Below are 18427 nucleotides of genomic sequence, written 5' to 3'. Positions count from 1 at the left end.
TTGCAACAATGTTATAAACAATACACATATTTATTTACAAAAATCATTTTCTGTACAATACAAATGGTGTTCTATGAATTTGTCTTCACCACTGATGAATGGTATTATCACATTTGATTCTAATAATGATCTGAAAAATACATAAAAACTATGATACATCGCATAATAGTATAATCATAATATTTTAACAAAATTAATACATGTACTAATAAAGTAAAAATTCTATTTGAGAAAATATATTTTAGTTTAAATAGATGCTTACAAATTTGAGCAGAGTAAGTTTAGATCTTGAGGTATGATGTAACGTGTATCTGGATATAAACTGAGAAATGGATCATTTTCATTTTCAGAACTTTCAAATCCTTTTAATCTGTAATATGAAACATATAAGATGCGTATTTTGCAGTAGTATTAATTAAATTTTGTTACAATATATACTGATACTATACCTTACGATAAAATGTTTATGTTGCTGTTGTATTGACTGCTCTAAATTACGTTTTGCCAAATCAAATATTGTAGTAAGTACTATATCTCGAAAATCGCAAATTTCATCAAATTTGTATTCCTCCAAATCGTTTACAAAAAAACTACTTTTAAATTTTTTGGCGATTAATGACCTGCTTGCTGGTGTATCTATCCAAATAATGCGGCATCCTTTATTGAGCAATTCAGCAAACCAGTCAGAACCACCAATTTCAGCAACATAATTACATTCTGTTGCATTATACCAGTCATGAACCTACAAAATAGGGAATGCAATAATTTTTTAAAAGTGTCGAAATTCGAAAGTTAGAAAAAATTTGTTACTTACAGAACACTGGCAAGCTGTGCTAAGTATTTCTCGAAACTCTGCCATTAATGACATAAAAGATTCAGAACCTTTTGGATATAATAATACAATGTCTGGGCACATAGTAAGAGTATCTTTATCCTTCGAAATATGTAATCGAACACTCTTCTCATTAACTTTTTTATCGTTTTTACCAGCAGTTATGCAAAGCTTTTTACAAATACGTATATATATAAAATACACTAATTTTAACGTCATAAGTATTATAGATAGAGTTATTGACGTAACAATTACTATCATGTATAAGTAGTTACTTATAGCGATTCCAGTATCGATAGTATGACTACCTGTCTCGTTTCTTTTAGGGCCGCAGTCTGCAAAAGAACTCTCATTTATAACTTATAAATTGCTCAAATGAACAATTAATAAAAATATCAGATTAAATTAAAATGTAAATAATCAAACATAACTACATATAACAGTATATGTTTATTTACTTCTGTATTCAGGTTTCCATGGACTGTTGTCTTTATATCTTTCATCATTCATATTTACGTAAACACAATAATTCCTATTCCCTATAGGTTTAATGTCAATTAAGAAAATTTTCCTGTACATCGTGCTATTTTGCTAAGAGAAAATCGTTTAATAATCGATTAATGATCTGTAATGCAATAAGTGATACACATGAGAAACAGAATTTACCACAGATATACTAGACGTCTTGTTAAATTCATTATATATTTCCTGAAATAAGATATTATAATTAAACAATATGTTTCACATAATCAACAAATTTTGCAATTGTAAAAGCATACCGCAATATTAAAGATCCATTTTTTTTCTCGTTTACGCGGATTACCAAACATAATACAGTTCTCTTGACCTGTTGAATTGTCGATCCATCCTAATCCTACTGTTAGTTCTGAAACCAGTGATACTGAAAGATCTACCTCAAAGTCGAGTTTTTCCCTATGAAAGTTAAATATGTATAGTAGCACCATAATCTTTCAAGTCAAACATAGAAATAAAAATTATGTAGTTGGAATTAGTCTGTAATATAAAATATAACGAGCTGTTTTTCCAGAATTTCCAAGGAAACAGTTTTACTATGTCACCTTCTATCGTAAAATATTCGATCTTATTACTAACTATTGAAATTCTTATATTATAATATATGATATAAACATACTTACGTTTCATTGTCACCCGAACTATTGTATGTACATGCTACTTGTGGTTTTGCAACCTCTGTGCGTCTATAATTTGTTTTCAAGAATTTTTTGAATATATATTTCTCATGGTCAAAACTTGAAAATTGCACGGCATAACATGCTGTAAATATGTATTGGTAACTTATTTTCTGTAACAAACATAAAATATAATATAGGACATATAATGTTTCATATAAATTATATAACTGTAATCAACAATTTTATAAAAAATTAAGAAAAAGAATAATTACCAAATTGGGAGGAGTGTTTGCGTAAAAACATAGTGTTTTTTCAGATGTATGTACTTCACTATGATGGAAGTTTTGAAAGTCATAAGTTTCACATTCCGTTTCGTTAATTGATTCATTTGCTAATAAAGTTACTGTACACATGCATTCATGTTTTGGTGGTATAAAACTTATTTCTAAGCTTGCTGTGAACAATTGTCAAATCAAAGTATTGTTATATACAAAAATATAATCACTAACATGTCTGATTTGTGACAATACGTGATGACATTTAATAAAAAGTATAGTATTATACTACAAACTGATATTTACCAGGATAATCAAAAGATTCTCCATCTTTTATAGTGAAATTAATATTATTAGGTATTGTTTGTACATCCTCATTTGTACAACTGCCCAGGATTAAACCACTAGCTTTTGCTGTGCACCCCTGGGTATTACATGCAATCTACATATCAAATTACACATCTATTAAGTGGAAATATATTTACTTTGTATTTACATTAAACATACATAAGCAATACAAACACAAAATGTATGACTGTAGTAAATTAAAATTCCATATGGAATTTAAAATTTAAAAAACTGATTTCTCTCTCTCTGTTTCATATACTCACATTACACATGTTCCATCCCAAAACAGGTAAGTAGTTGCATAGCAGGAAAAAGGCAATACAATAACCTTGGTACATATCTATAATTCAACAGAAACTACATTTAATTGTAAACGTTATCGAAAATTACCTTTTAATATGTATTTTATGTCCTATTATTTAAATTTCCCACAAATTCTCGCAGCATGGTATACACAAAATGTACACAACTTTATTAATTGCAACGGAATTTATCTGAAATGTTAGAAATTAACAGTATCTGTTTTCAATGTATCCTTTTTGGTGAGATCACAGAAGACGGCAAAACATGTTTATTCTTCATTTCACTGTGTTCGAAAGAGAAATGACAGAAAAAAAACTTAGAACGAGTGATGATACGCGCATATATATACCCAACACGTAATATACATAGGCTGGTGCGTCGCTTTAGCAGCGCCGTTTTTAACTGTAGCTACAATCAAAGCATATTTTATTCATTGTATCGCTCATTTGCTTCCTTCAAACAAGTTACAAAAATATACGTAAAATGATCAAATTTTACAGAAAAATAATTAAATAATATTGAGGATGTAATTATAAGCATCGTGGAAGTACCGTTAGCGTACTACCGTTATTAGCGGCGATGCCTGGCTATTTATCAAGGAAGTAGAGGTTTAGGAAATCCTAATTATGCTTTTTCTCCATTGAGTGCAAGCGAGATACGAGTCTCCGTTTGTTTATTGGCTTAAGGTAACGTCGGAAGCTCACTTTAAAAGCTAGTGGGTATAGCGATAGTCTGCTAATAAGGCAAACTGTGGCCTGTTACAGCAACATTTCTGTAGGTCAGAACAGCGTTTCTCAACTTTCGAAGTAGCAATAAATCTTTGATAGTCCTTGAAATGATAACAGCCACATTATTCACAGTGGGGAAAACGATTAATTTGTAGAAGCTTTCTAAGGTCTCTTACAATAACTTCTCTTACAATTTTATTATGTATTTATTCTGTGAGATTCCACATGGTTGTATATTTTAGAAAGTTATAGCCTCGAAATGTGCTTCGAGTTTTCAAAATGCTGTATTCCGATGTTTTCAAGTCTTAAAATATCTTCGAGAACAGGTTCCCGATATTTTCGGGTTCTCACACACCCCCACTGTTTAATACACAAAGAAATAGGATAACAAGAAAGCTCCAAAGTACGTGCAAAATAATGTTACTATTTTTATATTTTACATGGCATTACATATTTATAGACATACATACACTATAACTTTCTTTAGATAGATCAGCTTCAAGATGAATATGAAAGATCGATGGAGTGTGTAAACAAAAGTTCAAACACGCTTAACAATATTTGATTAAAAGATCGCGTACATATAATTAGGACGCAAGATTGTAATAACTGGACTGCGGATATTTATTTATGTAATAAAAGAAATATTAAGATAATATTTCTCTTCGTTTTTCTATTATTCGTGGGTGACCTTCAGAAATTTGTATTTAAAAATTGAAAAATTACACAAACATCCGCTATTAGTTGCCCTAATGCATACAGTTTTTAATACTCATGGCCAATGAGTGCTGAATAATAAATACTAAACGAAGCATTGTAGTGGATAATTATAACATCGTATTTATCATATTATATTATCGCAAATAGTGACTACTAAAACATCTTAAAAAACACTTTTTTAATGTCTCCTTCACGGTTGTTTATATAAAGAGTATTGCTATCAATTCATAAAACTTATAGAACATACATGGCGTTTATGCAAATATATTAAGAAAACGAATTCTTATGTATCTTTCACAGCCTCTCTAGCGTTCTTACTAAAAGCTTACTTTTGATCGATTTCCAAAATGAAATACTGTAATACTGCAGTGCTTTGAAAGATACTTGGTATCTAAGCACTCTTCAATATATATTGCTGCATCCATAAATTATTGAGTATACAAACAATCGCGTCATGTGTTAACGAATGTAAATAAATGACGATACATAGAATATCCTGCTGATGGAACATATTCGATAACAAGTATGGGAAACGAGAACATAACGAGTTTCATATGCAGATTTCGCAAACAATATATCCTCAACTTCAACTAGCAGTACAAACCGTTTCCTTCATTTTCAATTACATATTTTTGCAAATACTTAGTCGCCTTTTCGCTCAAGCCAAGATTTGGTAATTCTTTCTGAAATTGTTCGATTGTTCCAGCACCAGCTATGTAACCATTCAGCTTAGCAGCCAAAGGAGAATTCCGGAGAACTTCGTTGTTGGTGAGACCGGTCGTTTCGACTAACCACGGATGGCTTCTGAGTCGATATTTTTGATGGTAGCTAAAAACAGCAATAAAAGATTAAATGCTAAGTATATTTTCCAATAACCACGTTAAAATAGAGCTAACATAAAATGAATACTTATTGAGAAACAGCCGTTTAAACCAAATTATTTTACGATAACTTATCTCAAATTGGTGACGTTATCTATCATTGCCGTGCATGTATAAACAGCTGTACTGCACTTGTTAACGCAAGGTCTATTCTTTTTCGCTTCCGATTTAAGAACTTTCGATTTTTTACTATATAGGACCGGCCCAGGCGGTTTTGCCTCAATTTTGACAAAACTGTTCCCCACCATCATGCGCTATTATCATGGAGAAGGGATGCGCTTCGCCTGTCGTGAGCAGGTTTGCCATTCCCCTTAAAATGCTTCCCTCTCTACCACTAAGTGTGGGTCCATTCTCCTCTAGCGACTCTCTGCACGATGGGATACGCGACGTCCTCTCTCTCGTGCAGAGAGTTGCAAAAGGGGAATCTGATGGTGGAAGGGGAAGCGTATGGACACTGAGCCGCCAGATTAAGACTCATCTCCCACTCTACCCTTCCCCTACGCTACTATTCCCCCACGCTTCCGCCACGGCCCGGTCACGTGACGCGTTTGATCTCGTCACGTGACTAATCCGGTACTGCCATAGAGAGGGTAACTGCATTCCCCTCAATTTGAGCCAATTCCCCTGATCTGGCGACTCCGAACGTACGACGAAAGAGAGGTTGGTGGGGGCAGCAGGCGTTCGAGGAGCCCCTACACTGCCCAGGCCTGATATAGGAACTTACTCTTCAGCAGGGTAGAATTTTTCAAACTTTCTAACTTCGGTAAGGATGTGGCCTGTATGTTTGCGTTGTTCTTGTTCACGCGACTTCTCACCCAATGATTTCTGTTCCTCGTCGTGATACAAAATCAACGACATGTACTGAAATTTGAAAGCAGAGTGATGGGAACGATTCTTTAGCGACCTTGTCCGTAAAACAATCCGTTTACCTGTCTCTTGATCTTCGTGGTCAGACCGTATTCGTGATTCTGCCAAAACAACGAGAGCAACTGTGAGTACGATATCACATCGGGATTGTACTCGATATCGACGACTTCTGTGTGGTCGCCCCTGTAATCGGAAAGCATCGAATAAAATCTAAACGTCGCAAGAAAAGATTCGTAACGAAACTCAAACGAAACCATACATATTTCTATAAGTTGGATATTCCTTTTGTCCGCCAGCGTAACCCACGCTAGTTCTAAGCACGCCTGGTAGAACTCCAAAGAGACAGTCTCCTGCCCAGAAGCAGCCCATTCCGAACGTAGCTCGCTTCGTTTGAATCTCTTCTAACTGGCCAGGCATTTTGTTCGACTAATTAAAAAATAGAAATATTAGAACGTGAAAATCGTTATAAAATTATCGCTAAAATATTACGGAATACTAATGGTATTATAGTCTCCCTGCGTCACGGAGATAGCTGATAGTAAAACGCTAATGATATTAAGGCAATTTTGGCGTCATTGAGATATTATTTCGATCCGATAAATCGCGCGAGAAACCTGCTAAGTAACGGTTACGTTGAGAACGATACGACACAAAATTACGTTTAAGTTCGCCATTGTAGAACATTTCTTCGACGCTTTTGCTGCTTGCAATTTTGCATACGTATTTTTTATCGTCGCATTTATGTAAACATTTTCGTTATCGTAATTTTTCGCTGAACACTTAAAAATTAGCAAATGTCGTCGCCAGGTGACTACCAGTTCAGTGTTCAATTTAAACATGACTCGGCAAGAACGTGTGCGTCAGTAGCAGCAAAAGCGTTAAACAGTAATTTTATTTGCAAATTAACAAAGTGATCGAGTATGATTAAGTACGATATAAAAATTATATGTGATTCGAGTGCGGATGAAATAATCAATGCACCTATAAAATTAGATGGAAGTATCTTATAAAAGCTTTTGAATTTTAATTATTATTTTAATAATTTTACGCTTTTCAAAATGAGCAACGTTTACCTCTTTCACGTTCAAAATAAGGATAACGCACGGAATAATTGCAAGGAATTTGGCAGCAACCGAATCTAACATGATTAATGGAGTTTTCCTTCGCAGTTTATGAATTTTGTGAAAGAACTATCTTAATTCCTGTCCCTTTAGGACACCCGATGTATTTACAAGGTTCAGGTTCGATCCGCCTACAAAAGAAAGCAAGACGAAAATATTCGAAGTGAACTGTACAACTTGATCTTCTTGATTGTTTTCTGTTCGACCGAAAATTCGGTCTCTTCTGCAACTTCGTAAAGAATACAATTCCCCACCTGTTGACTATTACATAAGGAAAGTTTTCGAAAAGAAATATGTTTAGAAGACTGTCAATCTTACGAGGTGTTTAAAATGCTATTCGTCTACTTCGATGTACTTGAACAACGAACGTTCACCCAGTTCTTTTTATTGCATTAGCACTTCGGCATACAGGATGCTCCACGTAAGTGTCATCACGAAATTTTAGAGTTTTCTTTGATCTTTAAATGAAAAACCGAATTTTTATTAAAGATACAGACGAATATTTATATTTTCCAGGCGATACAATCAAAATGATCCTGTCATGCAGTTCACTCCGTATACAAAACAAAAAGAAAACATCGCGGTACAACACGCTAAACACATATTTTTCACACACCTATTCAGTTTGATCTCGAGAAACCAATGCAATATTGATCGATATGAAAATGAACATTTTTCTATAATAAAATTCATATTGCAGATGATGCTTTGCAGTGATGAATTAACAAAATTTGAATGATGTTCAAAAAATAATGTTTACCTTAAATTAGAACAAGACAATCGGATTGAAAAAGAAAAAAACAAGTGAAATAAAAGAACTATCAAAATGAAACAAAGCTCGAGCTCCAATAGAAAGCGTCTTACTCGCGATGGAAACAACACAAGAAACTACCGCGTGTTCCAGTCGAGCTACTTTTTATCTACTCCGTCCCTCCTCCTCCGTTTGTCCCTACTTTGCTGCACCAGCCACCACTACTCATGCCTCATACATCATTTTAATCCTTTTTATTCCCGACACGTCCGAAACTTTGATTTCATTTGCCGTCCCGATTGGTTTAGTATTTCTATTTACACCTCGTACAATACCCAATAATGGCTCACGGACCGATAGCGGGACACGTGCTTGCGACACCACGAAGTATTCACTATAACGGTAAACGTTACGCTCGTGTTTACGCTCGCGTGTTAGCATTTGCAGGATCCTCATACGCTTTCCTCTCAAGGCCTGACAGGTGCTCCTATGAAATTTTGGCCAGTATCACGGTCGTTAATTCAGACGACCTTCTCGATGACGTTGCGGCAAACGCGTTGAAGATAATGTGCATATATCTATAGTCAATCCGAGTGAAAATAATACAGGGGCAAAACCGAAGTGCTTTTAACACTAGATTTACGGGACCCGTCAAAATGACGGATTCTAATATTTTTAATTTACGAATATTGAGATTGTAAAGGTGCATCCATGAGGAATTATTTAACAAATTGATTTCCTTGGATATATATTATTAAAAAGATGGCCACAAATTTTGATAGATACAATCATGTTATTTTTGTAAAGTAATGTAAAATAGTCATTTTTAGTGCTCCGTAAACCTAGTGTTAAATGAGTAACGGTCCCAATTACTGTGCCTATATTAATTATACTTATTTTTAGAGCATAATTAATATTAAAAAAGAGATTGTTTGCTACAACAAAGAAAACTCAATGCCATCATTAAATTCAAAATTGTATAGAACGTTCCGTTCGATAGTCACATAAACACTATATAATAATATAATAACAACTATATAATAATAACTGACATTATTTGATAACTTACTGCGATCTGCGTGGCATTGATCGAACTAACTTTGCTAGGAAATTTGGCCGACTGCTGTCCCATGTCTGCTATATTGCCACTTTCAATTGATTTTCGTGCTTTCTATAGTAAACATTCTTCTGCGACCCTTGACGTAAGTTTCGGATCAATGCCTCCATAAAACATTCTGGATTTATACTCCCCTGTCTTTTTATCGCACTTTTAAAATATTTGAGTAAGTCACTTGGCCATTCTCCCTCGACAAATTTTAAACTCTCAATCTCAACTGTTGAATGATTTTCCCATGTTTAATCGCCAAACATGTATTTTATATTAAGATATATCAAGACATATTAAGATATATTCTAAATTCGGAATCATTTCAGAGGTCATTTCTTTTTCAATCTGCTATCGAACAGCAAAAAAAAAAAAAACAAATAACGAATAACCGTATGATTTTGAGTTCGAAGCCGATTTCATATTGTCATTGATAAATCATAATTATTTCATTGATAATTAGCGAACAGTAAGCTTATAAATTAGCGACTCATTTTTTTTTTTACAGAAATCCTTATTGTGTAAGTATTCATACATTTTTTACGTTGTACTCCGTGTAATTTTGACAATGAGCGACTGTACACACGTATACAAACTGGAAATCAATGGGCTCGGAGCATCAATATTAACCTCTATTGCATATGTACATATAAACTGCTTTGATTGTCAATTTAGACAGAGTCCGATAAATCCTCTGTGTATGTTGCATCAGAAACCAGAGGCAGGAAGTATCCGTTAAACTAGATAACAATTATTGGACCGACTGATGTAATCATTCGACTCTGCATACTAAGCTCAGTTGGTCGGTCATTCGCGATTCAAAAAGGGCGGCATATCGCGACATCCATCGCGTACGGAGGTTACTACCGCGACTTCTATACTAACTACTTTACACTCTACTCTATGTAGATTATATCCTGTATACTCGATGCTCTGATGTTATTAATACGATCACGTGCTGTTCAAATAATTTACAGTAGTCACTCGATGAAATCGAAGCAAATGATTTCGTAACACGGTGAATCTAATCGGACACAAATTCTATAGTATCTATCTAGAAATGTGAACAGTAATAGTAACCTACCGTACAGTAATATCTGATCCCGATCACGCTTCTACGTAGCAAGAGGTCAAATTTTGGCCGTGTCATCGTCGATATGAACATTTCTACAATTAGGAACATTCTGAAAAAAAAGTTCATTCATTCATCAATATTCTAAGACAGCGAGCATAGTGAAAAACGCGTAAATCAAACACCCGTTTAAACGTAGTTCTCGGACATTGTCATACAAAATTTTGGTACGTACAATACGAAACCTCTTTTTATAAAGTCGATACTAACGATAGTTAATCTACAGAAAATCGATAAAGTTTATTTATTCAGTGTTTTCCTCTTACATGAAATTAGAGCTTCCTTCGAAAATTTGACCTATCCTTAACTACTGTGGTCACATGATCGTTGTCGCATCTGCCAATGAACGACTAAGCGAATTTTGAAATATCGATTGGGATTTTCAAATAATGAAACGTATCGTTGTTAAATATTATTTTATTGCCAACGCATTAAAAGTAAACGAAGTAGCACGACTTGCTTACTTGCGATAATAACATTTCTTTCTTTACTTTTTTTTTGTAAACGAAATTGTAAAAATAATGTCGATAAATGTGAAGCTTTATCTGACAGAACATTTTAAGGCCTAATAAGACGCAATATGTGTTCTTTTTTCCTTATTTGCTTGCGACTGAGATTTTAACAATTATAATCTCAACAACTGAAGCAATATAACTTGACAAAAATATAAGGATTGTAACAAACAGAATATTTTAAAGTGTACTGAGATGCTATACGTATGTGGGGTATAAATTTTAACTATGTAATTTACCACATAATTTATAATATATTTTAAAGGAAGAAAATAGGACATACGGTGTTCAGAGTAACGGCATACAAAAAAAAATGTACAAATTACAGTATGCATAGAGATACATAGATATCTAAATTAATATAAAAAATATCATATATAACATTTTATAAAAAACGCGAGAAATACTTCATACGGTATCATACATATTAGTCATAATGACACATTTTGCGCAATATACAAATTTTAATTGTTGTTCGAAATATACACTATTTTACGCGGGAATAAATAAAACTCTGTACAAAATTCAAAATGAAACTTTGAATTCCATTAAAATGAATTCTCATATCGCGGTTGATATACTTAAATACTTGTTTAAGTATAAAAACATGAAATCTATAATCGAATCTCGAATCCGCGAGCGTATCGTTTAGTTGGACGAAATCGACGCATTTTTGTTTGAAGTCGTACGAGCAGCTCGCAGAAATAATCGGTAGGTACGAAAATACTTCGGTAAGTATTTTGAGAATACTTAAAATCGACACGTGCTATCTTGCACCATATTCGAGAGAAACTTCGTGATCAGTTTTGTACAATTATCGAGCATTATTGTTCTTTTGTTCTTGTGGAAAGGACACATCGGTGTCGAGTTCACAAATAGTGAAGTTGGTAAGAATAAAAACTCGAAAACAGAAGAAATCAGATGCAGTGACTACGGATGCAGAAGTAAGAAAAGAGTTACATGACGGTGCAACAGTTTTTTTCAGAATGGTTGTCACCGACAATGTCGCTGGTGTTTCCGGTGAAGCGTTGAAAGTCGCCGCCGGTGTTGAGTTCGGAATTGGCGATGGCCGACACAGGAATACCGTTCCCATTGGAGTCTATCGAACCGGTAGATATGTGTCGATTCTGCGCCCTTTGTTTCTTCAAATCGGACAACGATTTGACAAAAACTACCGACACGTGTATGTTGATCTTGCCATTGGTGTCACGGTCCGGTGTGTAGATCGACTGCTGATTACCGATCGGTGGGTCGGACCCTGTGACTACCGAGGCAAACATGTAAATCCAACGCTACTTCCTTTCTTCGTGGTAGGCGCGAAATTTCTTTCCCTTCTCGCTTGTCACCTTTCACCTCGTGTAACCCTCCACCTAATCCCCCTTCTTACACACTGAAACGGTACTTCGAACAAAAACTCGACTAGTATTAACTAGTGGCCATGCGCCGCCAAGCGTTGACATGCTTTAGCGATATAAAAGCGTTAATAACATTGCAAAAGAGAGTATCATGAATGTATTTCTATATACTACATGTACCTACATGAACATCACCATCACCTTCTATTTTCCATTAGCGAGTCATTACACCTACCAACAACTTTCCAATTCTTTCGCTTCCGGAAGAAAGGATAAGGCATTTCTAACAATCTGGTCTATCCCTTTATTCCGAAAAAAATAATAACTTCTATCTATCGCCTGTGTCAGATTATAATGTAAATCTTCTAGGGTTTTAAGTTGAAATTCATTCGTTTGAAGCAGAAGATTTAATTTAGAATCTGATGTTTGTATGTAGCGAACTCCTTGCATGTAGAAAAATATACATACATATAAAGCATACACAACAGTCGAATTCTCTGGAACATTGAGATCACTTACTTCATGTTTCCTTCAAGTATAAAATTATATCATTCTGTGTCGATGTCCAAACAATATACTTTTCATTATAATAGATTAATACCATCTCAAATCAATCACATATTTTACCAATTTAACTCACATAAAATTTATTAAAACATAACAATGAGAATTATAAATAGTACAATGTAACGGACTAAAAACATTTTTAGAAGTAGCAAATTAACCACAGATTCAATATGAATGTGCTTTAACAATTATACTTTTTATCAAACTTTCTAATGATAATAAACTAGACTTGCTTATCTAAAGTTTACAAATTTAGTTGTCCATAGCATACAAAAGTTTAAGTCAGCTGTCATCACACTAACTTGTAAAATTAAGTACAGATCACTTAAATTATATTATTATCTAGTTTTCAATTAAGAAAAATTTGACATTAAAAATGTTGAATCAATTTGATCGATTTGATGTGGAATTTGTATCAATTCAATGATTATATGGTATTAACAACGTGAAATTATTCAATATGGTGACACAACTGACCTCGTAACGATGTTATCGTTTAGAGATAAAACTAAAAGACAGGAAGACACATTGCGCGAGTAAGGAACTAACAATGAATGAATACAGTTCGTCGTTAGCGCAACCAACACGTTAAGTCTGCGAAGGAGTTGTATCGTCTTTCGTCATTTTTTAATTATGTAAGTTATTGTAACAATTAATACATCACATATTTATAATTTTGCATTGTAACTTAAAAAAAAATAGCTATTCATTGCAAATAGAATCAACTTAAATTAGATTACTTTAAAATCATTTGAATTATAGAAAGTATAATGACTGCAGCATAAAGCAATTTTAAATGAATTCGTAAATGATAGAACTTCTCTGCAGACCTAACATAAATATTAGAGTTGTTCGATATGTTTCATACGCGACATAGTTTTTCATTTCATTAACATTCTTCATTATGATATGTAGTAAGTATACGTGAAGTGCTCGTTGAATATTGATTATGACTGTACTGTAATGTAGTCCAAACTTTATCCAATCTTTTGACTCCGGAATGAAAAATTAAAAATTCCATTATCATAGAGTACTACATCTCTAATTATTTAATTACTTCCGAAATTTAACGCGGGGGAAGATATTCGAACTGTATGCAAGAGTTGTCCTAATTCTACTCATATATTTGAAAAATGGTACTTGTGTGATGTAAATGTGCGTTAAAGTTCGATTATTCTGAAATGTTGTAAAGTACAAAAACCACGTTACAAAAACTCCGTTTTAATGAAACTCATCGCAATGCTTTCTCACACGTAGCAGTCAATAAGCTCTGCTAAACGCTAATCAATATATTTGGAAAAAATAGTGCTAAGAGAAAAGCTAGTACAACGCAACCCTTGGCACAAACAACTCGATGTCTTAATATTGAAGTCTCTGTATCAGAAAAGTATTCTCAAAGAGAAAAACACATTATGTATGCACACAACATACAGATGGTCCAACATGTATGTATGAATCAATATCTCGAAACATACGATAATGTGTGAAGTTTGAAAGTAATGTAAACGCTGCATTCAAAAGTACGTTCAAAGGAATAGAAATGTGACATAGAAAACTGACCTCGCAATTATTCAGGAGCACGACGCAGTAATAACAGAAAGCAGAAAGGGCTGATAAATTATCAATGATCAACATTTTTGTTTGACGATTTATCAGAAAAATAATACTACTGCACTACATTGCCTACGCTACTATAGTAATGCAGAATCACCCTGAGTAATAAAATATCAGAATTTGTTTAGAACGTTTTCTCTAATATTTGAAACGTAAACGATTAATGAGTATTTTATTTTAAAATCATATGCGCGCTTTACATTATTAAATTGCAATGGTTACATCACGCTACCAAGGTCCAGTTATGCGTTACGAACGCACAGTGTTAATAGACATGACACATTAAGTCTTCCATGATAGATTTTATGCAAAAAGCTACCATTCACCAGAGGATTCTACTTAACCATAACCGATGCGAGTGTAACATATTTTGGAATATACCTGATTCTTTATCGACGTCTTCATGAAGAAAAGATTCATTATCTTTCCCCTCTGGAGCTTTTCGTACTGCCATTGGTGGGGCATTAGAATCTATTTCGTTACTTGAATTTTCTCGTGCACTAATGTCATTTTCCGTTTGAGGCACATTCGCAGTCGCACTGACACCGTATGTCTAAAGCATAGTTATTATTATTCGATACTATCCATTTTTAGCATAGGCTAAGAAATAAAAATAAGTATTGAAAATTTCTTGCCTGTTGCGCTTGTAATCTGAGCCGAGCTTCTTCTTGAGCATCTTTCTTGGTCGTCAAAACCTTGTCTCTAATTGAAGTTCGCCTCACACTTTGCGTGCGTGTATTTATACTTTGAGATCTGCGCACTCTTCTTCCTTGTGCTTCCCTCAGCCGTTTACTCTCTTGCTCCGTTTTAAGTTCTACTATTCTTTCCCTTATCTCCGGATCTTCACAAATATCTATAAAATTGTATTTAATATATTAGCCGGTTACTTACGTTGCATTATTGAATATAAAGAACATTTTATCAAAACATTACCAGCTGGAGTTTCATCATGTTTATTTTTTGCATTTAAGTCTGCACCATTTTGCACTAGTAACTCGAGAACTTCTAGCTGAAATGGAATAATAAGTTTAGAAAAGAATTATTTCAGCATAAAAATGAATTTGTTAAATAGTTTTTTTCCTTACGTGTCCCCAACATGCAGCTGCATGCACGGGTTGCCATTTGTCATTATCTTCAACATCTGTTGCAACATGTTGATCCAAAAGAAATTCTACTACCCTTAAGTAACCATTGGCAGCTGCAATATGAAGCTACAATTCGAGAAAGATAGAATGCATATTTTTCGTATTCATAGATTGATGCTTGATGTCTAGATAATTATAATTAGCTTGAATACTCACTGGAGTAGCACCTTGATGATCTTTATACTCAAGATCACCACCTAAAGAAGCCACATGCTGCAAATCTCTCAACATTTGAACTTCTATCGAAGCTCTTGTTTCATCTATCAATTCTTGAGTTACCCCCCATCTTGCCATTTCCCCTAAATTACACAAATAAATACAACTTATGATACCTTCCCCTTTAATTTTTACATTTGAAGATAATATAATAATAAATAATCTTTTTACCTTCAATACAGTCCAACGTTTTCTCATCTTCACAAATATCATAAGGCATATTACCATCAGCATTAACTGCTAATAGATTAGCACCTCTAGCAATAAGGTATTTAACTAAATGGAGGTGACCACAAGTAGCAGCAGCATGTAGTGGAGTCCATTTTTCACTGTCTTCTGCATTAACATTAGATCCAAATTCAATTAACAGTTTCATCATTTCTTCATTATCATCTATACAACACTGATGTAAAGCTGTAAGTCCATCTTCATTCGTTGAATCTGGATTGACTCCCTTCTTTAAAAGTCGCCTCACTGAAATTACACAACATTTGTTAATAAAAGATGCTAGAACGGTAGCACATTTATTAAATTTGATTAAATATATATTATCACCTTCATCGATATCATTTCTCGCTGCTGCTTCTAAAAGCATAACACTGTCATTAAAGTATATATGACGTTTGTTGCTCGGATGCCTGGTTTGATGTCGTAGCCATTCTTTTTCACGCTGACGCCATACTTTCAACTGCTGAAGCCTTCTGTGTCGCGCCAAATGCAGTCGTTCTTGCGTCGTTAATCTCTCTATATGCACCATTTCTGCTACCAAATCGGAATGTTCCATGGCTATATGCTTATAAGTTTTGCTGCTGTATTTACCTACTCAAAAAATAGATTATACTTCATTTCAATGATATAATTCAGTATTGTCTTGTACTTGTATATTTAATACAGTGGAGAAGTAACAATAAGAGGAATACTATGGAATTTAAGGGATTTGGAAGCTAAACAATTTACCTTTACACTCACAAAGCCATGAATTTATTCCAAGGTATGTTAAAATTTTGTGATAAACATTAGACATCATTTTGACATAAAGATTTGCTCTTTCAGATTCAAAAACCTGTATGAAATTGGCAATTGTTTCATTGTGTATTTGATACAAGTGATATATGTACCTTTATCCAGAACTCTATCACACTTATCAAGTACTTAAGTGAGTAAACTTACAATATTTGCAGAAATGTTTTAAAATACTTGTTTGAAACCATCATATACAAAATGTACAAATGTACTCTAATAATATGATTACTTGTAAATAATTACAAAAATGTTTATATCTGTGTACTTGACAATTCTGAAAGAGCTATTTAAAGAAAAGGTCTTTCGAACAAAAGTATACTATCACAAAGATACATATAATATAATTACAAAATCTATAATCTTGTATTACAAAAGATAATTTTACAATATACATACATGATAAAAGTAAATACATTACATAATTGCTTGGTAAGTGATAAGAAGAAGATTACACTAATTAATGACAACTAAAATTAACTTTTTACAATATAATAGTGCATAATTCCATCCTTAATTTATCTAATGCATAACATTTCATAAATTTCTGATTACGAACCGTACAATTAAAAAGAACTCTGCGCATAAAGAAAATGCCATATGCAAACAAATTACACTGAACGACTGTTTTGCGCTCATTCTTTGCTTTCTGTATCTGATTTGTGAACGCGTGAACAAAAAATAAACATTGATACGGGCTCTCACGTGAAGAAGGAAAATAATACAGATAAAAACTGAAAGAGAGGAGATGAGATCATAGCAAAGAAGTGAAATAGAAACGGAAGCATGGATGTGTTTGCCACTTGATGATTGTAACTCGAGAATAAATGCAGGTAAAAGAAGTCTAGGACTGGCGGGTGTCAAATCACAATATCTACATACTCACATCGACAGGCAATCGTTTGTTCGGTCACTTATTCGTTCACGACCCAATGGAATGCGGTAGTTCGCGCGTTCGTTCATTCGTTCGATTTTTTCTCTTTCGTTTTTCGTTCGCTCGGAAAACCGCCGAGAGGAATGCTGAAAATTTAGTCGTGTCGAGTTGAGTCGAGTGGAGTCGAGCTGAAACTCGCGAGTACAACGTAGCCGAGAGAAAGTCACCGTATTGATCGATAAAATCGTATCATAATTTGCGTAATTTCCCCGATAGAACGTCTTCACTGAATCAAATTCGATCGAAGAGGCTGAGCGAACCTCCCGGCTGTGGATTCACGTAAATCACATCGCTTCTGGCCTTATCGCGGCACCGTGCACGCGAGGAAACGCGTACCTGTCAGTCGCCATTTTTAAACTACCTGGAGAAAATCATTCGCGTATTGCCCTTCACCGCGCGCTAATTTCGACTTTTTTCAAATTACACGACCTGTCTCCGTGCACTAGCGTGCAACACGCGCGAATTTTATCTTGTACTGAACATTTATCCGTCTATTTGTTCTGCATACCAAAGTATGGCCTACTCGGTACCTAAAACTCGACACATTCCCGGAACATCAGATATCTCTGCTGTCTTTGTATTACTGTTATCTTAACTTTCTTCTGTAAGCAGACTCGCGTTAATTTATTTAATCACCGAATCTTGAAATCCAACTTATCATACCACCTCACATACACGTTCATATACTTTTGATTACATTTTGGTTAGTATGATACATTTTTTTTAGTTTTACTTTTATTATTAAATACATTTAAGATTAAAATATATCAAACTTTTTAAACGAGGGTCAAGAAAAATACAACTTTTTCTAAAATTAAAAACCAAGGTTAAATACGTTTATTATATT

General features: G+C 34.0%; 3 protein-coding genes across 13 annotated transcripts; all 3 read right to left on the bottom strand.

Moving 5' to 3' along the window:
• Positions 1–11: 11 nt before the first annotated feature.
• On the bottom strand, positions 12–4871 carry LOC143362009 (uncharacterized). The gene is made up of 16 exons (XM_076801777.1): positions 4847–4871; positions 4690–4775; positions 3832–3851; positions 3675–3741; positions 3478–3499; positions 2873–2949; positions 2568–2703; positions 2259–2440; positions 1990–2156; positions 1612–1765; positions 1499–1540; positions 1291–1423; positions 815–1167; positions 450–742; positions 263–370; positions 12–130 (listed from the first exon to the last, which is right to left on the bottom strand). Exons 1-16 carry the CDS (start codon positions 4869–4871, stop codon positions 31–33), a joined length of 1965 nt encoding a protein of 654 aa, XP_076657892.1. The 3' UTR covers positions 12–30.
• Msra (methionine sulfoxide reductase A) lies at positions 4056–10559 on the bottom strand. Of its 6 annotated transcripts, none has more exons than XM_076802232.1 (6): positions 10484–10559; positions 10170–10269; positions 6368–6534; positions 6171–6291; positions 5966–6102; positions 4056–5188 (listed from the first exon to the last, which is right to left on the bottom strand). In XM_076802232.1, the coding sequence occupies exons 2-6, from the start codon at positions 10266–10268 to the stop codon at positions 4951–4953; spliced, it is 762 nt and encodes a 253-aa protein (XP_076658347.1). In that variant the 5' UTR covers position 10269; positions 10484–10559; the 3' UTR covers positions 4056–4950. The 6 variants fall into 6 exon arrangements, with proteins under 6 accessions (XP_076658347.1, XP_076658348.1, XP_076658350.1 ...); XM_076802233.1 differs by having other exon boundaries at positions 10393–10527; XM_076802235.1 differs by lacking the exons at positions 10170–10269; positions 10484–10559 and adding an exon at positions 9050–9333.
• Positions 10560–10964: 405 nt separating this feature from the next.
• Positions 10965–17946, bottom strand: Mypt-75d (Myosin phosphatase targeting subunit 75D). 6 transcript variants are annotated; one of them, XM_076802228.1, is made up of 10 exons: positions 17748–17946; positions 17533–17666; positions 16182–16445; positions 15798–16100; positions 15567–15709; positions 15351–15476; positions 15199–15274; positions 14901–15118; positions 14647–14818; positions 10965–11993 (listed from the first exon to the last, which is right to left on the bottom strand). In XM_076802228.1, the coding sequence occupies exons 3-10, from the start codon at positions 16408–16410 to the stop codon at positions 11686–11688; spliced, it is 1575 nt and encodes a 524-aa protein (XP_076658343.1). In that variant the 5' UTR covers positions 16411–16445; positions 17533–17666; positions 17748–17946; the 3' UTR covers positions 10965–11685. The 6 variants fall into 6 exon arrangements, with proteins under 6 accessions (XP_076658343.1, XP_076658342.1, XP_076658341.1 ...); XM_076802227.1 differs by having other exon boundaries at positions 17533–17946; XM_076802226.1 differs by lacking the exons at positions 17533–17666; positions 17748–17946 and adding an exon at positions 16584–17085.
• Between the last annotated feature and the right edge of the window lie 481 nt (positions 17947–18427).

Source organism: Halictus rubicundus, chromosome 16 (genome assembly GCF_050948215.1).
Source record: "Halictus rubicundus isolate RS-2024b chromosome 16, iyHalRubi1_principal, whole genome shotgun sequence".
NCBI classification, from domain to species: domain Eukaryota; kingdom Metazoa; phylum Arthropoda; class Insecta; order Hymenoptera; family Halictidae; genus Halictus; species Halictus rubicundus.
Note: the sequence above shows the minus strand (reverse complement) of the source record. Positions and strands in the feature narration are given on the sequence as shown.